The sequence below is a fragment of the Sus scrofa genome, chromosome 17 (genome assembly GCF_000003025.6).
Source record: "Sus scrofa isolate TJ Tabasco breed Duroc chromosome 17, Sscrofa11.1, whole genome shotgun sequence".
NCBI lineage: Eukaryota > Metazoa > Chordata > Mammalia > Artiodactyla > Suidae > Sus > Sus scrofa.
This window is the reverse complement of record NC_010459.5, coordinates 62,997,845-63,020,652: the sequence shown is the minus strand read 5'-3', so window position 1 is coordinate 63,020,652 and position 22,808 is coordinate 62,997,845. Positions and strand designations below refer to the sequence as shown.

The window sequence follows — 22,808 nt, the reverse complement described above, 5'->3', positions numbered from 1 at the left end:
TGTTGCTGTGAGCTGTGGTGTAGGCTGGCAGCTCTAATTCGATCCCTAGCCTGGGAACTTTCATATGCTGAGGATGCAGCCTTAAAAGCAAAACAAAAGCAAAAAAACAAACAAAAGACAAACCACCTTAGTGAAATGTTAGCAGTGCTTGGCACAGGGAAGCAGTCTGCAGTGATTTTTATGGGTCTAATTAGGCTGCAGTGCCCAGATGTTTGGTCAAATACCAGTCTAGGTGTTGCTGCGAGGGTATTTTTTGGATGTGGCTAACATTTAAAGCAGTAAACTCTGAGTAAAGCCAGTTACCCTCCATAACACGGGAGCCAAGACTGACCCCAGGAAGGAGGAATCAGCCTCCAGGTGGTCTCTCTCTCTTTCTTTCTCCATATACCTCCATGGTACAGGGAGGGCCTGGGCCAGGGGTCAGATCCGAGCCGCAGTTGTGGCAACGCTGGATCCTTAACCCACTGCGCTGGGCTGGGGAGCAAACCTGGGCCCAAGCGCTCCAGGGAAGCCATCCGATCCCACTGCACCACTGCAGGAACTCCTCCACGCGGCCTTTGGATTCCAGCTGGCAACGTCAACGCTTCCGGAGTCTCCAGCCTGCTGGCCTGTCGCAGAGTTTAGCCTTAACCTCCACATTGTGTGAGCCAGCACCTGAAAACAAATCCTTCTTGACATACAGGTAGGGATATAGATGATACAGATTGAGGTATAGATTTAGATGAGCCACAGATATCTGACTCCTTTCTGCTTTTGACTGAATGTGTACATCGGAAGAGACTGCCCTCAGGAATCTAAAAAGGGGTCTTGGACCAGCCTGGCGCCTTACAGAAATTCCAAGGCCGCTCTAGTGGCAGTGAACCCTCACCAAGCAGCTGGAGAGAGGCCTCTGGGGCCTGGGCCCATTCTCAGGCTCTCAGGACCCTCCTGCTCACAAGGCCACTTTGACAGCTGACCTGGCCTGTCTGGTGGCTGCCACCATCCCCAGCTCCAGGGAAGGTAGGCTGGAGCCTCTCCAGGAAGATCAGAAAGAAAAGATCTTGGCATGTGGCTGGTCCACCCTCCTCTGATCAGAGGACATGGAGTGTGTGAACCTGGAAACCAAACCAAGAAGCAGATCTTCTGGGCCTTGTGGCTGCGGATGCCCTGTGTCCAGGTGGGGCCACCTGTGGTTATGTCGCCCTCTTTGTCCTAGGCATAGAAGCCAGCTTCCACCTGGATCTCCCACCTTGCCACTGGGGTGTCCAGGTGCCCCAGCCCAAGGTAGAGACACGCTGGCCTGCAGCACCTCCTCCTCATCTGGACAAAAGGCCCAGAGTCCGTAATTAGCTCAGGTGAAGTAGACAAATGCATTCTCTTGGTATTGACTGCTTCACATTTTAAATCAGTGCTGTTTATAAATCAGAGGCGTGGTTGCTCTTCTCCCAGGAGCTCAGCACCCTGGAAGGAGGGATCAGTGTTCACCATGGGGTCCCCGTCAAGGAGGGTCAGGCTTGGGTGTCCCCTGATCAACGCTCCAAGCAGGTCTGGGAACTTTCTAACTCCTGGGGCTCCTGCCAGGTGTGGCTCCCACCTGGGAACTGTCCCTTGCCAAGGTGTCCAGGGACACAACCAGACCTCCCTAACCCACAGCCTGTCCCCTGGGTCCTCCTCCTGCCCAGGACAGCAGCACCTCTCCCCACTGGCCAACAGCAGGCACCTGCTCAGCCCACGGGCGGGAGGGGCCAGAGGAGCCCTGGAGAACCTGCCTCCACCTAAAGCAGCTTGGGACTTCCCTCCAGTCCTGCCTCCCCTGGGAAAAGGTCAGTGGGAGCTCCCAGGAGCAGCAGTGTCTGCCTAGCTACCTCGCCCGTGACTGGGAAATGAGCAGGACCTGCCTCTCCACCAGCCTCGTGGCAGACCCTTCCTGTTACCTCCTGCCCCTCCTGCTGGCCTGGGGGCCAAGCAGCCCCTTTTCTGGCTCCTCAGTGCCTACTGGCTCTGACCACACTGTGGGGCCCAGCTGAGCTGGCACTCCCCCTTCCTCTTCTTGAGAAGGGCAGACCCCAGAGACCAGGGGCCTGGGGGAAGTCCTGGCTGCAGAGCCAGCCCTCTGTGTTACCCCAAGCAGCGTCCTGGGCCTCAGTCTCCTCATCTATAGGATGGGGCCAACTCTAGTGCCTGGACCACAGGGTTGGGAGATTAGAGGAGCCCGTGTGGGTCCAGAGGGCTCAGGGTCACCCAGGAACTGAGTCAGGGCTCAGACAGGCAGGGCTTTGTGTGGGTGACTCAGCCGTGACTGAGCCCTTCCGATTTGGGGGCCTGCTAGGGTCTTGGCCAGGGGCCCCCGGGCATAGTGTGGGACTTTCAAGCACTTCTGCTTGGTCTTCACCGTGTAGTGGGGGGATCTAGGGGTTCCTCACCATCTTTAGTCAGATTTCTCCTCTGCTGTTCTGACAACTTCCACAGAGAAAGCCGTGACAATTCAAGACAAGGAGAACATTTGCAATAGGTTGTGAAAGAAACAGGCAGAAGTGTGTCTAATTTGGCAGAAGGTGCCCTTAGAGCAGAGAAGAGTGGGTTCACTGAGGAGGTGAAAGTGGGAGCTGTCCTTTTCCTCCCCGGCTCCTGCTCTTGGGCCAGTCTACAGCCATACCTGAACGCACCCCCATCTCATCTGTTCTTGGGCCAATGCGGGGGGCGGGGGGGGCAGGGCTGATCCATGGGCGCCCCTCGCCTCTCCCACCAGGCCCCTCATCCTGAGCGTAGGTGCTCCAGGACAGCCCTGCAGGGCTGACAACCTCCTCCAACTCTGTGGGGTTCCGGATATGCCCCCAAGACCTACATTGGCTCAAGAAGCTTCCAGGGAGGGAGCAGAACGAGCCCAATGCAGACACCTCAGCTGGTGGGGGGGGAATCCCTGGAGCCCAGGCGTCACTGTGTCCACACTGTCCCCTAAGGTGGGCAGGTGCCATCACACACGCATCCCTGTGTAGGTCCATGTGACTCAAATGGCCGACCATTCCTCACATGGCTGGTGGGAGGCTGGGGTGCCAGAAGGACCACAGGGGCTCTCCTGGGGGTCAGCTGCCCAGCGTCAGTGAGGTGCCCACCACCCTGGGTCCACTGGGCCCTGCATGTTTTAAACTGGTGGGCACTTGGCTGAGTCGGGAGCTAGGGTGCTATTGGAGAAGCCACCTCCTTATTTCAAGGAGGAGTAAACAGAAAGGCAGGCAGCGCCCGTCATACCTGGAAGAGCTGCAAGGTCTGAAATCAGCCAGCAGGGAGAAAACGTTCCCACCCACAGCGGTAACATCCCTGTGGGGCCAGCGTCTTAGGGGCGCAGCGGCTTCTGGGAGAAAGTCTCTTGTGCAATCGTGGGGCGCCATCCATGCAGCCCACACATATGGTCAGGTGCTCGGCCACCTGGGGTGCTCCCCGTGGGTCCAGGCTAGGCGGGCAGGTATACACACCTGCCATCCTTGGCACCCTCTCAAAACCTAGCCAAAGTGACAGCTTTTAAGGTGTAAACTGGCAGGAAAGGAAGATGGAAGAAGGGATGGCAAATGTGGTTTAGAAGCCGGAAAACACAGAGATATGCAATGAATGCCTGAGCAGACCCCAAACCTGAATTGTAGCCAGAGTGTGGGAAGCTCAGGACCGAGGCGTCCGCCCCTCAGAACCCCGGGGAACTGGCAGCTTCAGGTTGCGCTGGAGGAGGAAGAGGGGCCTGTAGCAAGGACGGCTGGCGGAAAGGGTCGCTGAGAGCTGGGGAAGGTTCCCCTCCCTCCGGATAATGCCTCGAGCTGAACTCTCTGGAGAGGGTAAAGGGAGGCTCCATGGGCTGGGAGAGAAAGCCAACGACAAGTCCTAAGAGAGCGCGTGCCTGGACCCCAAGACACCCCCCCGACCCTGGACCCCAGGAGGGTGGTGGCTGAGGCCGACCCCCCAAGCAGGAGGTGCAGCTCCTGGTCGGGGGCGAACAGCCAGTGTCGTCATCGGGCTGTGGGACTGTGCAGCCTCCTAACATCCCAGGTCGCTGCACCCTGCGTCTTCTAAAGCCAGAGGTGCTGCAGTGGTCCCCCCTGCCCGCAGCTGTGCCCGCAGAAACACCAGCTGGCACATGCAGAGCCACCTTCGAGCCGGGTCTGCTGAGCCCACAGGACAAACCCTCAGAAGCGCAGGATGTCATGGTGGGTGGAAGCCAAGGGCTTATGACCGAAAGTTCCTGAGGCCAGGCTCCCTAGCGCCCCCAGGGTCCTGGAGTCAGGGAACAGAGGCAGGAAAAGCTCAAGGCCTCCTAGGACCAAAGCAGCCTCCTCAGCGCCCCGGTCCTTCAACTTCGGGGTGCCCGACGCCAGCACTGCTTGCCCTCGGTGGTCCCTCTCCAGGAAGCCCCCTCTCCTCCATCCCACCAATCCCATCCTAAACACGGCCTCTCTGAGACCCGCCACCACGGAGGGCCACCCACACTTGAGGGGAGCACCCTTTGGCGCCCACAGCCAGCCTGGGGTCTGAGCAACTCCGAGGGCACAGCTGGGTCCAGGACTGAACTGGCCCACATGTCCCCCTGCGGTGAGCAGAGATTTCTGCTGAGACGCGGCCTGCGGAGGGCCCCCTGCCCCCCAATCCCCCGCCCCAAGCCCCTGGATTCCGCACTGTCTGCACACTCACCTGCCCTTGAGACTGACCTCTGGGGGCCTCCTCCGGCCTGAGCCATCTCCGTGGCTCTTCAGACCCACCAGATGCTCGGCCGCGCTGCAGGCAGAGCTCACCACCTCGAAACAAGCTGAAACCAGCTCTGTGAGCCCACGAGCACCCAACTGCCGCGTTCGTGGGACGGGTGCTTGTCGACGTTGCTCTCAGGGAGTCACTGTAGGTCTTAACCCAAGTCCTGAGGCCGGGCGCCTGGCACCGGGAGAGGTTCTTGCTGAATGGAAGCGGATGGACTGCGCCCCCCAAGGGCAACGTCTCAGAGTCTGGAGCTACCGGAGGCCCAGGGACCTTCAGCAGGGAGCAGGACAAAGCCCTGGGAGAGGGTGGAGCAGGAGGTCTGGCGGGGACGTTTGTGGCAGTTCACCAGCTCTTCCACGGCCCTGGCCTCTGCTCATCACCTGCCACCAGCTCTCATGGCCCCGGAGTGCTGTCACCTCAGCTTGCAGAGGGGACCCAGCATCTGTGCTGACATGAATGGGTAGAACCCAGCCCCCCAGGCCCCGTCCCCACGGGGCTTCTGCGGAGGGACCCGGCAGCCCTTCCTTGAGGCTCAACGGGCTAACTCAACCCACTCCATGTGCTGCACAGCCAGTAGCTGGAGCCCTCCAGACCCTCCACTGTCCAACTTGGGCAGGGATCGGAAATGCAGCCCAAAATCTCTAAGAATTTTCCTTTGTTCACAGGTCAGATGGGAGCTTCAGGTGGGCCTCGAGGGCTAGATACCTAGGGAGGTCGAACTGTGTTGACAGTCTGGGTTGAATGTGACCAGAAGCCCCAGACCTAGGTCTCACCTGGGAGAGCTAGAGTCCCACCTGACACAAAAGTGTGAAACGGCAAGGAGTTACCGCAAGGGTAGACACCTTCAGGTATGGCTGAATCCAGGAGCCCTGAAAAGACCACCAGGGAGCTCTCTCTTCCTCCCCCTTCCACCGCCTTTCTCCCTCACTTCTCAGCTCTGCTCTGTCCAAAATATCCAAACACTCTCCTACTGCAGATGGCTTCCTCCCATGACCAGGAGATGGCCCGGGACAGGCCCGAGTCCAACAACCCCAGCAAGAAGACCTCTCCCGACCCCAGGAGGAGGTTCTGATTTACGCATGTGCAGGCTGTGACTCAGACCCAGGTTTCCAGGTGGGAGCCACGTGTGGCATCAGGGAGATGCCTGAGGCGGAGAGCCCACTGACCGCCCGCTCCCAGAAAGTGACCCTCAGAGCTCCCGGGACAGAGACGGCCTCCTCACCACAGACACGGCTCCCACTCACAGTCAGAGTGGACTTTTATTACGAAATCACCCTGCAAACACACCAAGAAGTGCTGTGCTGTGGGTTCAACGCGTTTCCTGAGGAAGGAGGGTCACAGTATCGGGGCTGTCAGAGGAACGGGGCCTGCGAGCGCCCAGGGCTCCCTCACAGTAACAGGACTCAGCCGTCAAGAACCGGCACACGGACGCGACACAAGAAACACGCCAGAGCACCACACACATCTGCACTGCACTGAAATGAACAATAGATACAGAATATTCCATTTGCGGTTGTGCCTGAAACAAAAGGAGCCAAAGGGGATGACAAAAACCAAAAAGCCTTTCTTCCCATTGGACCGAGGGGAAGGACCCCAAATTATCAAAATTCCTCAGGTACAAAATACTTTTTTAAAAACTCCATTATTAAAAGAATAAATAACAAAATATATAAAAAATAACTTGGTTGCATTAAAATCATAACTAGAAGTTATAGCAAGTTTTTTGCGGCCTATCTCTCAGTCACATATTTAATTTTGCTTTGATTTCATTTATTTCCCTCTCATATGTCCTGGTGGGGGGGTCTAGGTAAAATAGTATAAAATTAATAAATAAAAATGTTAAATAAATAGCAAACGTTAACATAAGAGGTTGTGAATATAAATACTTACATTTTGACAAAATTAAATAATTTACAGAATAATTAAACTAACTACTTTCTCCTTTCTTCCAGGAAGTGCAGTTTTTCTACTTTTAAATACTACCTTGGAATTGCAGTCACAATTGATTTGGACTCTATTTACATCGTGTTTTTAACACGTTAAATCGAAACTGACCTTCCTTCGAATCGTAAATGGATCTAAACCGGAGAGAACCCCTGGTGGTCTTCAGCTGGGACTCTACCCCTGACCTCGCCGACCCTGTCCCCACCTCGGGAAAGCCCAGCCACGGCCCAGGTAACGCGGCAGTGGCAGCTCCCGGGCCCAGGGGGGCGCACAGAGAGCCAGGGCCCTGGCAGGGCCCCAGACCTGGGTCTAAAGGCCGCAGCCCCCAGAGGGAGCGTGACCCCGAGCACAGTGTCTGGGGCCTCGGGCAGCAGCTCCCAGACGAGGCGCCCTGGCGTAGGGCGAGCGCGGACTGGCAGGAGCCCAGGCTGGCTTCCTCGAGCTGACAGGGGGCTGCAGGCCTGTTCCTGACCTACCCTCTGGAACGCTGCTTTTTTCCACCCTTAACATAAAACTGAATTAAAGGACAACAGAGAACACACTTGCCGCTGCGGCCTCACTGACCGGCTCGCTCCAGGCTGACACGTCACACGCACCACCCACCCTGGGCCCAGGGCTGCCTCTCAGCCTCGACAGACAAAGGAATACTGTGGTTGCAAACTCCTAAACTTCCCTGAGAACCTTGTCCATGAGCTTCCACTGGAGACTTCGAGCTTTCAGAAACAAAAATAAATCACTTTGCAATACTTCACGCCCCTGCATGTGCGTGGAGGTGTCGAGGCCTCCGGCCCGGCCAGCACCTCACATGGAGGGCGACACAGCTTCCCACGCACCCCTCTGGGTGGACCTGCGCGAGGCCGCCCCGGGCCGCCAACCGGAGTCAGTACGAGTTGGGAATCTCCACTGGGAGGGCAGGGCAAGGGAGGTAAACGAAGGAGCCAAGGCCAGGGGCCCTGGGCGCCCGGGGTCAGCACGCTGGCTCCTGGCACGAGGAGGCCTAGACCTGGATGCCCCTCACGGCCTGCTTGATGCTCTCGAGGAGGTCCTTGTTCTCGGGGTTCTGGTAGCGCTCCTGGTTGGAGTACATGTCGGTGAGCGTGCTCACGTAGGCGTCGAAGTTCTGTTCGCAGATTGGCTCCTGTGGAACAGAACCAGCTTAGCAAGACAGCGGGCCCGGGGTTTTCAGAGGCAACGGGAACTCCCCCGGAAACGGGAGACCCAGGTGCCCACACCTCGGAGACAAGCCCATGGACCAGCGGGGCAGCAGCCGCCAAGGACAGCTACAGCTGTGGCCAGCCGTCCGCCTGGGCAGAACCTCAGCAGGACCCCAGGGGCAGAAGGGTGCCCTCCTCGCCCTCCCTGGAGCCCCAGGGGGCAGCTGCCAGCTCAGCGCCGGGGCCCACAGGGAGCTCCCTGCTCACCATGTGCGGAAGGCGGATGTTGGCAAGACTTTGGATGAGGGCCTGGCTCAGGCCTGACAGCTCCAGAAACAGGGCTTCGTTCTGCTCCTCGATAAGCTTGTTCTCCTCCTCGATGTTCTTCAGGCTCTTCTCCATGGACGAGATCTGCACCAGACAGAGACCGAGCTGCCTCCTGGCGCCTCCTCCTGGGAGCACGCTGGGCTTGCCCGCTGGGCCACTGCTCACAGCCCTCTGCAGAAGGCTGAGGAAGCAGGGGCCCTGCCCCAGGGGCCTGACACATGTGAGGGCTGGCAGTGCCCTGGCCACTGGGTGGAGGAGGCGACACAGTGACTGAGGCAGGGGCTCTGTGTCCACGGGGTGGAGGAAAGAGCAGGCTGAGGCCCCTTGGCCTCAAATCTCAGCCTGCCACCAACTTCCTCCCCCTCCGTGATGGGGATGCCCGCCTGCCCTTGGGTTAAAGCTGCGGAGGCAAGCGGAACAGGCCACTGGGTATCTCTCTGCGATGCCTGGCGAGGCAGGCCCAGCCGACATCCCTCCCACACCACGAGAGCACCTGGGACCTCCAGCACAAGCACTTCTTCTCCGGACCCAGCAGGGCACCAGGAGGGTGGTGGGGCCCTTCTCCAGGGGGCTCTAAGCCTTCCACATGGAACCGGGGGGGCAGCGATGGCTGAGGCCATGGGCAGTCCTGCCTGCTCTGTGGGGAAGGGGTGTGGGAAGCCGCCCGGGGCCTGGCCTGGAGGAAACATGCCTGGGAGGGCAGCCCTCAGCCTCACTGCATCTGGAAGGAGCCTCAGGGCAGAGGCCTTCTTCAGGTTAGGACCACGAGCCACCTCACAGGAGCTGTGGCTCCGAGACTGGCCAGGGAGCATCACCCATCACCCAGCGACAAGCCTTTGGCTTTAAAAGGTCTGAATCAGGGTGCAGCCCCGCTTCTCTTTGCCTAAGGACAGGGTTCAAAAGCCCTTCGAGGGGGAAGGGGACTCGGAAGTCCTTCCAAAAGGAAGCTAGTGGACAGTCTGTCTGAATGGGTGGACACTGGCAAGTAAAGGGACGTCAGAGGTGCTGACACTGGGAGAGCCTCGGACTTTGGGAAGAAAAGCAGGCGGGTGGCTTAGCCACCCAGTGGGAGTGTCTCGTGCCCCAAGAACACCTTGTGCCCTCTCTGCCGCCACCCCCTGTGAACCTGGGAAGAGCTTCAGGGCAGGAGGAAAACGCTTCCTGATCCTCACAGGCTGATGCTATTTTTAGGCAGGCTTCTGAGTAGCAGGAGGTCAGCCTAAGCCCAGCTGCGGGGGCGGGGGGTGCAGCACAGCAGGACAGGACTTCCCATTCGTCCCCTTTGCCCTCCAAACCTGCAGGACCAAGAGGACGCGGCTAGGTGTGGCTACCCATTCTGTGCCCCAAGCCCTGCATGGCCCAGACTCAGCAGCTGAGGGAAGGGAAGGGTCTCCTCTTCAAAATAAGAGACCCTTACTGGGTTTATTTTCTGATCGCAAATGTTCATTTGGGGAAAATCAGGGCAATACGATGCATGCACTTGAGGTAATTTGTATTCCTATCGTTCAGCAACAGCAGTTCTTTCTGGGTCAGACACGTGGGCCAACTGCTTTCCTCGTAGAAATGCAGTCACCTCACAGCAACTGAACAGGGCAGACTCTGTCACTATCTCCTCGCTACCTGTGAGGACATCGGGGCGCAGACTGGTGAAGAGGGTCGCCAGGTCACTTAGCCCGCGTGTGGCAGTGCTGGGGCAGAACCCAACCCCAGCCAGGCTCTTAGAACCCACACCATGCACCTGCTCCGGCTGACAGGAGGTCACTCCAAGGGACCACCAGCCACCAGCACCTCAGGACTCTGGACACTGCTGGGCAGAGCACGTGCTGAGTGGCTCGGCCCAAAAGGGACCTTGACACGGGGCTCGGTCCTCCCCGCCCCCCTGGAAGAGGAGGCCAAGGCAGGAAGGCCTCTGTGCGTTGGGAGGGCAGGCGGCAGGGGGCCAGCAGGCGGCACCACCCACCTGGGACTGCAGCTGCGCCATGGCAGCCTCCATCTCGGAGTTGGACTCGTTCAGGTCACGAATCTCCTGGTTCAGCTGCTTGATCTCCTCGTCGTTCTCCAGCACTGCCCCGGGGAGAAACCTCGGCCTCAGCCCGGACCAGCGAGTGGGGGTGAAGCAGAGGCTGCTTTCTAGGTGGAGCTAGGGACCCCTTTCCAAGCAGAAGCCCCGCTCACCCCACATTGCAGGCTGGGAAACCTGGTCTTGGGGCCTAGCAGCCACGTGTCAGCTCTTGCCTCCTGCCCTGGATCTTAGGTGGGAAAACAGACACCTCTCTGGCGAGTGTTAGTCGCTGAGATAAAAACGGAAGTTTGTCCAGTTGACGCTGACCGTCCTCAGCTTCCCTCTTCCCTGGGCCCACGTGAGCTCACAACCGGAGAACATGGCTTCTGGGGCTGCCCGCAGGGCCCCCCGGTTCCCAGGCTGGCCCCGCGATGGCCACGTGAGGGCACAGGACAGCAGGGGCTTCGAGCCAGTTCAGGACAACCCCACTTGGCTCAAGGGCTCCGTCTCCACCGTGACTCGCTCCAGAGGGGCTCTGCCTCCCCACCCCCTCCCCCCGTCCATCTCAGTCACCGGGGCCGCGAGGTTCACACGCAGGGGCTGCAGGACGGGCAGCCTTACCATCACTCGTCTTGAATTTCGTGCCGAGAACCTCATCCCCTGAGAGCTTCCCCTTCTTCCCAGCAAAGGTCGCTCTGGGACAGCCAGACAAGCTGGAAGCAAAGTCACACACACATCGAAAACCAGCCCAAGGTCACGCACCTCGGGCCGGTCCGAGGCCACGTGTCACAGTGAGAGCAGATAGTCCAGTAGGATCCTGTCTGGGATGCCGTCACTCATGCCCTGGCACCCCTGTTCCCTGGCCCCAGCCCTCTGGCAGCCTAGGCCATTCCCAGCACAGCCTCTGCCCTGAAGGCTGGCCCACAGGCAGCTCGGGGCTCCCTCGCCCTCTCCCCACGGCACGCCATCCTCCACCAAACTGGGTATTTCACAGATTGGTTGGTTTGCAGTCTGTCTCCCCACCTGCCCAGCCCAGATCAACTCCAGGAGGGCTCCCGTCCTCCAGACACTGGTATCGGATGGACTCTCAGTAATGGCGTGTGGAATGTCAGAGCTAATTAACCTTACAGGCAGAGAGACAGGGGCCCAAAAGCAAACTAGAAGAATGAGGTTCCTGATGGGACCAGGTGGTAATTCCCTGCGCCTGGGCTGTCTCCGTGGCATCTTGGCTCAGGCAGGAGGAAGCCTGAGGGGGCAAGGGGTGGGGGTTGGGAGCCGGTCAGAGCCTGTCGGCGCTGCCCAGGCCACTGCCCAGGCAGGGAGAGGTCCCCGGTGTAGCAGGAAGAGGCCTGGGCCCCAAAGAAGAAGCCCCAGGGGCTGGGGATTGGCAGGTGCGCACGGAGGTGATCGGAGTGACTGGCAGCGCAGGGAACCCTACCCTCTATTCCGTGACCATTCATGTGGGAAAAGGATCGGAGAGAACGGATCGTGTAACTGGATCACTTTGTTGCACAGCAGAAGTTACCATAGCACCGTAAATCAACTCTACTTCACTGCAACTTGAAAAATGGGGCGGGGGAGCCCCAGCGGGAGAGGCAGGCTCTGTAACGATGCTTCCAGCCACCTGCTAAGCCTATTACACGAGACCCAAGAGGGCTCTGCCCCCAACTGCCAGAGGGAACCCAGTGGATGTGGACGGGGCACTCAGGCCAGTAGGCACACGGGTGACACGTCACACAGGCCATCGTGTGATCCCAGTAGACTTTCCATGGCTCCCCCCAGGTGGCTACCAAGTTGGGTCTTACTTTTCCTTGAGAAGCTACAGTTCACACCTGAGTCCTGGCCTGTCCCTCCCTGGGAGCCTTATCCACACCCCCAGAGGCGATCCCTCCTGGATGGCAGAGAGGGCAGGGAGGCGGGATGGTCACCTCCGGTGGGTGAGGAAGCTCCCGTTGGCGTGGCCAGAGCCGTCGCAGCCTGGAGTGGGGCAGGTGGGCCCCTCATTCTTCAGGGACTTCCAGGAGAAGGAGCCATTGAGCGAACACTCCTTCTGCCTCCGGGCAGCCAGGGGGCAGCCCGATGCACTTCTGTGGGAGGCATACTTGCCGCTGATGTGACCAAGCCCCACGCAGCCTGGAACGGGGCACCTGGGCACAAAAGGTCAGAGGTGAGCACAAAAGGTCAGAGGTGAGCACAAGGTGCTGGGGTGGGAGGAGCCCAGCCAGACCCTGAGACATGCTAGGGGCTCCTGGATAAGCTCGCGGTGCTGGAGCAAGTTCTGGGGCCTCAAAGATCCTGGGCCTCATGACCAGAGGGATGGCATCCCCCCCCACAGCCTTGGCCTCTGTCCCCTGCATGGCTGAGGGGGTGGGGGGTCAGCCACTTTCTCTCCCCGCCCCTCAGCAGTGATGAACCCTGGGGCCTGAGGCTGCCTCTTGGTGGCCTCTGCTTCCAAAGCTAGACCTTGCTGCTGGTGTCATGTCTGTGCGCTCGCACTGAGCACAGGGCCTGGGGGTCACAGGCAGCTTGGAGACAGCCAGGGGCCCCATCACCCCACAGCATCCCAGAATGAGGCTGGTCCCTGATGCTTGCGGATTCCCAGCTCGGCCCCGTCTGGAACATGTGTTCCTGGAGGAAGAAGGGCAGCCCCAGAGCTCACTCGGGGAAGATTCGGCTCTGCCCTAGTCTGCTTGGGACAGCGTTTCCCTTCATTCCCTTGCTCAAGGCAAGGGGCCAACCCTTGATGCCCCAGGAAGAGGTGAGGAAACTTGAGGAAGGTCCGAGAGGCTGCCCTCACACTGCCCCTGGGACCTGTGCGGTCACAGAAAATGGGGCAAGGCAGAGGGCCCTGGGCATCCGTCTCTACCACCCTTGGGAGGGACCTGGAGCAGGAGTCCAGGATTTCAGGATCCTGGAGCTGACACCTGACCAAGAACAAAACCCCCCCTGCCAGTTCTGTCTCATCCTTCTAACAAACCAGGCCACTTTCTGGCCATTTGTCACCACCCTACTCTGTGCCATGGACCCAGCAAGCACAGAGGTCCCAGTTGACAGAAAGGTCCCTGGGGCACAGACAGGTCAGACACGGGAAGCCCCTGGGGGTGGCAGGGCTGGGGGTGGGACCACGCTACCTGGTGGCCTCCACACTCTGGCCTCGTCTCAGGCAGCCGCTGAGACACCTTCCCAGCCTGAGTCCCCAGCCAGGACCTGTCCTCATGTGGCCCCGCTCTCGGCTCTCAGCCCTTTCTCCTCCCAACCCCGCGGGCCCAGACGCGTGGGATGGCCACAGAGCCGGCCTCAGGTCACCTCAGCGCCCATCCAGAGTGCGGTCACTGCCGGGGCCCCTGCAAAGGGGCTGGGAGCTCCCATTCTACATCCACCCCTGAAACCTGGACACCTCCAAACTGTGGGGGCCCAGGGCACCCCTGGGCTGGGCACCCTGAGGCCAGACATCACAAGCTCAAAAGGCCACGTTAGCGGCGACTCTCCATGTCACGGCACCCGGTTGAATGTAAGTCCTTTTCTCCACTTTCCTGGCCTCCCTCCTCAGGAGGGGCTGCTGGGCCCCGGGGTCGTGTTCTTGGCGGGGGCACCTCGTATGTGGCCATGGTAACACCACTTTCCGCTCCCCCTGCGCCCAGGTCCCAGTCTTCAGTGCTCTCAGGTGACCTCACGCCAAGACATGGTGGGGAGCCAGGCTGGGCAGCCTCTATGTCCCAGGGAAGCCAAGGGACAGTCAGAGGCACATCTCTTTGGTCAGGTGCCGGTGTGGCCCGGGACAGTTGACAAGGGTCATTCGGCTCCCACCCCCACCCTGGACCCTCCATGGATTTTCAGCTATTTAGTTGTGTGGCCAAAGGGATTTACCCCAACGTGCTGACCCAACTGAATCTCAAACGGTGCAGGAACAAGATGTCATAAAAGGGAACTCTTCCTCAACCAGTCCCTCTAAAATCACAGCTGGTGCCTGCCAACGAAATCACATCACACAGCAGGCCCTGACGCGCCTATTAAAGTCTCTGCTGCGGTCTGCACTTGTTTAAAGATGCCAGTCAATCATAAATACAGTTAAAGTTTATGGCTGGGAGGAGGCCCCATAAAACAGAGGTGATAAGTGGGCGGTCCCCTCTTTGCCACGGAACCGTTAGGAACCATCGTCCTGTAAATGCTGAAGTGTTGCTAAAAGTTACATTCTCCACTTGGCTGCAGAAATCTTGTTTTTGTTTTTAAAGCAAAGTTGACAGCACATCAGGAAAAGGAACACCATTTTTCCCAGTTAACTCGAAAAATGCTGATCTTGATTTTGATCATCTGCAACTGCAGCACAATTCACTTTTAATCCCTACCAGCAGGAGCCTTGCTAACTCCACAACAGCATTGCATGTATACGATCATAGGCAAATTCCAGGATTCTCAGAAGGAACCATATTCCTTACCCACTCTCCCATTTAGGAGGCAGTATTCACAATACCAGCAGCCACGTATTTTGCATTTGTGATTTAGCAAAACTACTCATTACAGTTGTATTGTCTAAGTAAATAAGCAGCCATGGCCTTATTACGTCAAACAGCTGGTGGGTCGGCCCTTTGGAAGGGTGCAATGCAATTAGGCCCTCTTCCTCTGCGGCCAAGCAGATGTGTGGGTGCAGCTGGGGTGGGCTCCCAGGAGGAGCAAGCCAATCTCAGGCCAGGTGGACACCCTTTGCAGGGGTGAGCGTCCAGCGTTCCTGGCCCGCAGGTGTCAGTCAGGGCAGGCCTGCTTCCCAGGCCCTGCAGGCCCTCCCAACCAAGCCAGCCCAAGGGCCCCGGCCCACCAGGCAGCCAGAGCCATTCCCTTCCGCTCCACTTCCGTCCAGGGGACCACTGCCTGCTTTGCCCGGTGTCAGCTCTGACAGTCTAGCAAACTGGGTATGGGGTCACCCTTTGGCACCTGTGGCACAGCTTGCCCCCACCTGCAAGTGCAGAGTTCAGGGGACACGGTCCTTCTGGAAGGACAAGCTTGCAGCAACACAAGCCCCCACCAGGATCCCACAGGGGGCAGGGTTCACACACAACCCCCGACCACGCGTCAGCTCCCCCCTCCAGTGAAAAGGTCAGTAAAGGGTTTCAGGAACCCCGATCACTTAAGGCCTAGAGGGGCCTCTCTTGTCCCCGCAAGAGTGGCAAGGTCCCAGGCCAGGGTGACTTCCCAGGTTCCCTCACTCCACGTCAGCCCCCTTCCAAGGCAGACCTGTGCAGACACACCAGAGACTCCACTGTCTCTAACTGTCCTCTGCTCCTTGACTCCTGCACCTAACCTTCCCACCAGACCAGAAGCGGGCGGATGACAATGCCCGTGAGTGCGCTGAAGGGCTGCCCATGCCCCGAGGCTCACACCCAGGTGCCTCAGGGGCAGGGCAGCAGGGCGCGCTGTCTCTCCCTGCCCCGTCAAACACCCCAGACCTGAGAAGCCCAGAGAGGAGCCAGTACACGTGCGTGCCCTCCATGTAACACACACGGCACCCACCTTCACAGTGTCCGCGTGCCCGGTACGAGCACACATGTAAAGATAGGCACAGTCATTCATCAGCTATTAATGCAAACAGAATCCAGAAGGGGCTTGTAAAACCATAAACTACAAAACAACCCCGAGTGTGCACAGCAGCCGAGCGGCCAGCGGGACTCACTTCATCAGCTCAGGGTCTTCCTTGTCATCCTTCGTGGGCGTTGCCTTGGCTCCACTTTTCTTGGCACGAGGGCAGCCTGACAAGCTGGTTTTGAAAGAGGAAAAAAGTGCCACAGTCGTCCCAGAACAGCAGCTGCTCCCACCTACCACCCCCACCCCTCCAGCTCTGTGACAGCAGCCCCGGGCACACAAGGAGCCTTCCGCCAGGGGGCACTCTGCCTGGCAGCAGGGCCGCAAACAGGAAGCAGCACCGTGAGCCCCTTGCTCAGGCCAGTGGGCATCCTGACCAGGCTCTGGGAACAGTGACCCAAGAGACGGGCTCTTGATGCAGCAACGTGAAGGTCTTACCTGGAGCCTTGAACTTCGTCTGAGGAAGAGCCCCCCACCCCCGCCGGCCTGGCACCCAGGGCGTGGCAGGCTCACCTCCGGTGCGACGCATAGTTCCCGGTTATGTGGCCGGAGCCGTCACAGCCAGGCGTGGGGCACCTGTGGAGGACAGCAGAGCTGGGACCAGAGCCAGTGCAGTGCAGTCACTTGGCCATAGCAGGTATCTCTGACTCAGCCCCCAATGGGCCCAGCCCCCTCCCAGCACTGAGGTCTACAAAGGGCCGCGAGGTCCCAGCCAGCCTGCGGCACACCTCCAGATCTTGGAACTTGACCACTCACTGTCCCCAGGGGGACCCAGGAGGGCCAAGAAGAGAGCACGTCTCCACTGCATGATGATGGGCCCAGACTCAGCCCCTGCAGAGGACCAGGCTGGAATAGAAGGTTCCAGGGCACACGTGGGCCTTTAAACAAGTGCTCGGGATGCAGGCTAAACCTAAGGCTGGTGCACCCTCCCTGGCATGGCTGGAGGAAGACAGCTGTCCTCATGGACAGAGGACCCGAGACCCACTGCCCACAGCATGTCCAGGTCAGGGAGCGATTCCTATCCAGTGAGGGCAGAGTTCCCACAGAGGGGACTTTGGTGGTGTGGCTGGCACAGGCCGAGGGTAGGGAGGAGGAGACACAAAACACGAAAGCCCAAATTGACACCCAAAGCGTCTGATGAACAAATCACATAGAAGGAGAAGTTCTGTTTTAATACACCAGCATGGGTTTTCTCAACTTCTTTTTCCCCGAATGTCCACTTAGGAAAAGCGACTCGGTTCCCGCCGCTGTCAGAGTGAGTTCGGCATCAATCCTGCAGGAGCCCACCTGCTGCTCCTCCTGGCTCTCTGCATTGTCCCTCTTAAGCCAGAGCGTGTTAGCTCTGCGGATACGCCAGAGTCTCAGTGCTGGCACCTGGAGAGTCTGTTACTCACAGGGTGCTTGTCTGCCATTTCTTTTTTTCTTTCTTTCTTTTTTTTTTTTTTTTTTTTTTTTTTTTTTTTTTTGCCTTTTCTAGGGCCGATCGCATGGCACATGGAAGTTCCCAGGCTAGGGTCTAATCGGATCTGTAGCTGCCGGCCTATGCCAGAGCCACAGCAATGCTGAATCCAAGCCACGTCTGCAACCTACACCACAGCTCATGGCATCACGGGATCCTTAACCCGTGAGCAAGGCCAAAGATTGAACCTGCAACCTCATGGTTTCTAGTCGGATTCGTTAACCACTAAGCCACGACAGGAACTCCCTTGTCTGCCCTTTCTGGCCTCATCCAGGGAATGTGGGGCCAAGGCCATTCCTCACTACAAAAGTGGCCCCAGGGACACAGGGCCTAGGCCCGAGGGGGCGGGACAGAGGCCTCTCCTTCACACCCTTCCTGAGCCTCTTCCTCTACCAGCACATGTGGTGCTGGTGTTTGGGGCTGGACAGAGAGAGCCAAGGCAGCGAGACCCCCCTCCACCTCCAGGCCGCCGGGCAGACGCCTTCAGGTCGACACCGCCCGCCCCCATCGGGCTGGCATGGCCACACGGAGGGACTAGGTGCCCCGGAGCCTCCTTCCCAGCCCCTCAGATTTTTGCCCTCCTCATCCTGCCCCAAGGAGCCTCCCTGGCCTCAGAGCTGGCCAGCTGATCAATCTGCTTCCTGTCGGCTTTGGAGGTAACTCAAGTCCCACCGAGGTTATGACGGGTCCTGCCCAGTCACACGTGGTCATATTTCAACCCACACACATCTGAGGCAAAGAGGCTTTTGTGTTTTAATAGAAACCACCCACTGCCTCCACTTAGGAAAGCACCCAACCAACACCAACTCCCGGGCGCTCCGGCTCTGCCACTGCACCTCGCACTGCCTGAGGCCCCAGGGCGCCAGTTGCCCAGGAAGGCCCGCTGGGCCACACCACAGGTACCAGCTCTTCAGGCATGTTGAGGGTCCGGGGAAGGCTCCATGCTGAGGCCAGAGCCCTTCCCCGCCCTCTGGAAGGCCTGGCGCAGCGGGCACAGCAGGTGCAGCTCTTCTTCCCCGCAGGGCGGCCCATGGCTGCTGACGGTGAGCCTGTGTCCCTCCCTCCTTCCGCTCCTTCCCGGCTTCAGGGCACAGGCTCCCACTGCAGCCACGGCACAGTTCTGAGCTGTGGTGACATCCCTGCCGGCGCAGCCTCCAATGGCGGCCTGTGAGCAAGTCTCAGGGTCCGGGGAAGCCACTTGGCGGGAACGCACATGTGGGCCATGCCTGCACCAGGCTTCTTGCCACGGTGTGATGTGATGGCTTCACCCCAGGAGTCACATCAGAGACAGGCTGGTGTTCACGTGGCTGAAGAAGCAGGCCCTCCCTGCGTGCCAGCAGCAGTGGCCACTCCCGTGGCCCCGAGGACTCCCAGGGCCGGCTTCAGGAACCTGCCCACCATCTACTCTGAGTGAGTTGCCTGGGCAAGAGGAAGGATCCACAGAGCCCGGAGCACAGCAGACCTCACCCCCTGCTCGCCCCTGCCCCGTGGGGGTGGGGGATGCCCCCAACCCGTGCAGACCCCCATTGCTCTCTCACGGGTCTGTGACTGCAGAGTCCCCGCACACAGAATGGCCCGGGGCAGCCACGTCCCCTGCTCCTGATCACACCGGCCACGTGGAAGAAGAGCCAATCCCTTGGGGACTTGATTAAAACACAGAAAACATATCATCTGAGACTCACTGCACCCAGGGTTGACGGGGAGGGCACCAAAAAACAAGCTGTTTGCCAGGCAAGGTGGAGGTATCTGCTCCCCTGTGGACAAGTCCCCTTCGCCTGACACTGTCACGAGTCCAGTCAGGGGGCCAAACGCCCGCCAGACAGGGGAGTGAGAGTGGCAGGGTGTGGTCAGGCCACGACCACACAGGGGCCCAAGGCAGGCGAGGAGTGGGTTCCACGGAGACCCCTGTGGGGGAGGAGAGATGTGGACCAAGTCGGGAGCGGTTTATTTGCACGCAAGGAAGGCTTCCTGGTGCTAACTTCTGGAGGGGTTTGGGTCACAGTCCCTCCCAGGCTCCCAGGCTTACACGGCGCCGACCCTCCCTGTGGCCGCATCTCTGGGCCCAGACCAAGACCTCACGTTCCTTCCAGCAGCCCTGACCAGCTGCTCTGCAGGAAGGAGGGGCTACTGAGTACACGTGGTCACCACCGGACCTCCACCACCACTCGGGCCCACGAACTGGAAAACCCTGAAGCCGATCAGTTAGAGAAGCAACGTAGAAATAGGAGAAAGGGCCATGAGACAGACGCTGGAGAAGAGAGGAAGGGACGAGGGAAGAGGCCAGGGTCGGTGTCCCAAGCCAGCCGCACTGAGGGTCTAGAGGTTCTGGAGCCGGACATGGTGCGTGAGTGACGCACGCCTGAGTCTGCCAGGGGAGCGGAGCCTCAGAACGTGCTGGTGCCAAAGCCGTGAAGTCCCAGAAAGATGCTTTTGCTCGGGAACTCTGCCCAGCCTTGTCCGAGGAATGGAAGGCCCGTTGGGAAAATGGGCGAAAACGCTCTTCTCCTGCTGCTAGAACCAGACAGGCCTCCCCAGAGCCACAAAGATGAGGCTGGCAGGACGGAGCTGCCCCCGCGTCCGCCCTGTTTCTAAGGCAGCTCAGGTCTCACAAGCAGCACAGGCCCCTCACCCTAGAGGGCAGATCCCAGGTTCCTGTCTGGCCCAGAACAGGACGAGCTAGGAAAGCCCAGCCTGGATCCAGGGCCCCCAATGCAGAGGCCCAGGGAGAGGGGAACACCCGGAGAGGGGTGACCTCAGGAGACAAGAGTGGGACCTCCTGCAACCTCAGTCCAGCCTGGGAGCCCAGGACCAGGGTCATGTGGCTGAGGGCACCGCAGCTTTAATGTCACAGCTCAAGGGAAGTCGTGAAACCAAAGACAATCACAGTCCCCAGCTGCAGCCCAAGAGGACACTGAGAGCCGCGAAACCTCCGGGCCCTTGCTCCTCACTTGAGCAGGATGGCAAGCAGGGTGGCGGGCGCCACGGGGCTGCCTGCCCGCGTGTTAGCAGCAGAAGAGGCAGAAGCGGGGGCAGGGGAGCATGGAGGAGGCAGGTGTGGGAGGGCACCAGGGGCCGAGAGAGAAGCAGCTGGAAGGGGTGCAGGAGGAGGAAGGGCAGAGTCTGCTCTGCATCCTCAGCATCCAGTTCATTTAGCAAGAGCTGCACAGCCTGTAGCCCCCGAGCCACAGCGAGGCTCGCAAGCTAAGGCCAGTTCTGGGTTTCTCCCAGATCTCAAGGGCAGAGGGGAGCAGACCCAGATGCCCCGGCACAGGTCCTCAGGAGAGGGAGAGAGTGGGCTGGGCCACCGGGAGCCAGAGGCAGGTCCTACCCCACCTTGGCGCTCCCTGCACTCAGCCCTCAGAGAGGCTGGCAGGGCCCCTGGCCCCAGAGCACAGGCGGAGAGCAGCGGTCAGAGCGGGGCTACAGGCAGCAGCAGCAACAGCCCAGACAAGCAGAATCAACCCCGCCAGGGCCCAGCCTCTCTGCCTGTGGCCCCATGCCTCAGGTGTGGCCAGCCGGGCGCTAGAGCCCTGGAGAAGGCTGATTTTGGCTGGAGCCTCATAGGAGAGAGCAGAGCAAGGAAGCCACCCCAGAGCTGGGAGGCCAGGAGGGCAGACATACTTGAGGTCAGCAGAATGGGCAGCCATGAGGTTTCTGAGGCTCTTGTCAGCAAGAGGGCAACCAGAGAGGCTGAAAGAGAAGAGATGGGACATCGGGGTAAGCCAAAGAGGGGGAGCAGAGGAGCAGAGGAGGAGACCCGCCACGCAGCACCCAGGCCAGGCCAGAGCCCAGCGGGGACAAACCTGCGGTGGGAGGCATAGTTCCCGGTGATGTGGCCGCTGCCGTCACAGCCGGGGGTGGGACAGCTGGACAAGGAGAAAGAGCGTCAGGACAGAGAGCTAGGCACACCTACCCCGCCTGCCCCAGGCTGCACCTGACCTACTCCCGGCCCACCCGCTCGGCCCTCAGCGCGCAGGCCGCCTCCGACGGCAGGTTCCCCACCCGACTTGACTCAAAGAGGCAAAGGCACCAGATTAAAGCTCGGCATCCAGCCAGGGCGTCCCTGAGGCCCCTGTACTGTGCGTGCTCGTGGACACGCCACAGGGGGTCCCTCCCTGAGGACAAGGCCCCAGACCAGAGCTGCCCTGAGAAGAGCCAGCCACGCAGTGGAAAGCAGCTAGTGGGTTCGGGGCGGGAAGAGGAGCCAAGGGAACGAACTCGGAGCCCAAGTGAGGGCTGGGTCCCCTGAGGAGCAGCCCCCTCGGTGCCACTCAGTGGGGTTGGCCAGAAGGCTCTGGGATGGCTCCTGACTGTCCAGCTCACAGCTACTCTCCGGCAACATCGGGTGAGACTAGCTCGGGCTGCCAGAGCTGAGGGCACCAAGTCCCCAGGCAGAGTGCCCTCAGCCCGGGCGGGGGGCCGGGGCACAGTGGGGCTCCAGAGAGCCCTCATCCCTCTGCCCTCAGCCCTCATCTGCTCTGCAGGCCGGCACGGGGGCCAGCCCTGCTGTTTATCGCCCTGGAGGGGTGTGCGAGCCCAGTGCGGTGCAGAGGCGGTGGGAGACCCTCCACACGTTGCCCAGCTCAGGAGGGCACTGGCAGGGGACGGCCAGCCCTGCCCACCAGGGCAGTCAGGCCAGGAGGCCGGTCATCGTGGACCCCCGCCAGGAGCGGTCCTCTCCAGACCCTGGGTTCCCCGAGGGGTCCTGTCAGCTGGGGAAAGGGGGGCGGCTTACGTGAGCAGCTCCTTCTTTATGTCCTTGGAGAGAAACTTCAGCTTAAAGTTGGCCAGGGTGACCTCCCCGGGGTACTTCCGCTCCTCAAAACTCTCCTCCGACACTTCCTGGTCATCTGCTTCAGAAGAAGCAAAAGAATGGGCTGCTGGCTCTGACTGCAAAAAACCAGCAGGGAGACGTTTTAACCAGCTGGCGCGGGGCCGGGCGCCCGACCCGGGGGCTGAGGGAGAGGGACCCTTCCAAACGTGTCCACAGAGGCATGTTCTGGAGTCTCCTGTCTGCTGGATGAAGGAGGAAGCCTTACTCCCCCAGACGCAGGGAACAGCACCCAGAGGGTGGTGTGCTCCCTCACCTCAGCCTCGGCTCCCGAGGTGCTGCCCGGTGTGGCTGCTTCTGACACCCTCCGCGGCCTCGGGCACGTGGGCCCCCAGCAGAGCGCAGGGAGAGCAGCTCCCTCGGGGCCCAGGACGCCCTCAGCAGACAGGGGCGCTAAGGAAGAGTCCGTGGAAAGGCTATGATGACGAGACGGCGCGAGGCACAAAGGATGATCACAGTGACCGTGGGGACCTTGGGACCGTCTGGCCCCGTGGCCCCTCCCCCGCATGATGACCTGGCCACAGCTGGCATTTAACACACACTTTGACTTCCAACCCAGGCTCTGGCAGTGTTTAATTGCCACTCAAGAGCAGGGTGCTATGGACAAGGGGGCGAACAAGGACAGTCCCTCTGTCCAGGGGCAGGGAAGGTGTCCACGGGAGCCGGGAAGGTCAGTGCCCTGCAGGACAGTCTAACAGACAGCTAGCCCCCATGATGGTTCTCAGGGTTTTTTTTTTTTGGCTGCATCCATGGCATGAGTTCCTGGGCCAGGGATCCAACCCGCACCACAGCATCAACCTGAGC

At 59.9% G+C, this 22,808-nt stretch overlaps 1 protein-coding gene across 9 annotated transcripts in view; it reads right to left on the bottom strand.

Annotated features, from left to right (window-relative positions):
* The window catches only part of MYT1 (myelin transcription factor 1), a 65,601-nt gene continuing 42,793 nt past the window's right edge, over positions 1–22,808 (bottom strand). For 8 of the 9 annotated variants that reach the window (XM_021077792.1, XM_021077793.1, XM_021077794.1 and 5 more), the window contains exons 14-23: positions 21,909–22,063; positions 20,977–21,039; positions 20,795–20,863; positions 16,228–16,290; positions 15,806–15,889; positions 12,069–12,287; positions 10,762–10,853; positions 10,099–10,202; positions 8,079–8,222; positions 1–7,795 (exon numbers count right to left, since the gene is read on the bottom strand). In XM_021077792.1, the coding sequence (XP_020933451.1) occupies positions 7,655–7,795; positions 8,079–8,222; positions 10,099–10,202; positions 10,762–10,853; positions 12,069–12,287; positions 15,806–15,889; positions 16,228–16,290; positions 20,795–20,863; positions 20,977–21,039; positions 21,909–22,063 (1,134 nt within the window). In that variant the 3' untranslated portion in view covers positions 1–7,654. The remainder of the gene's footprint in view (positions 7,796–8,078; positions 8,223–10,098; positions 10,203–10,761; positions 10,854–12,068; positions 12,288–15,805; positions 15,890–16,227; positions 16,291–20,794; positions 20,864–20,976; positions 21,040–21,908; positions 22,064–22,808) is intronic. The other variant, XM_021077789.1, reaches the window with a different exon arrangement.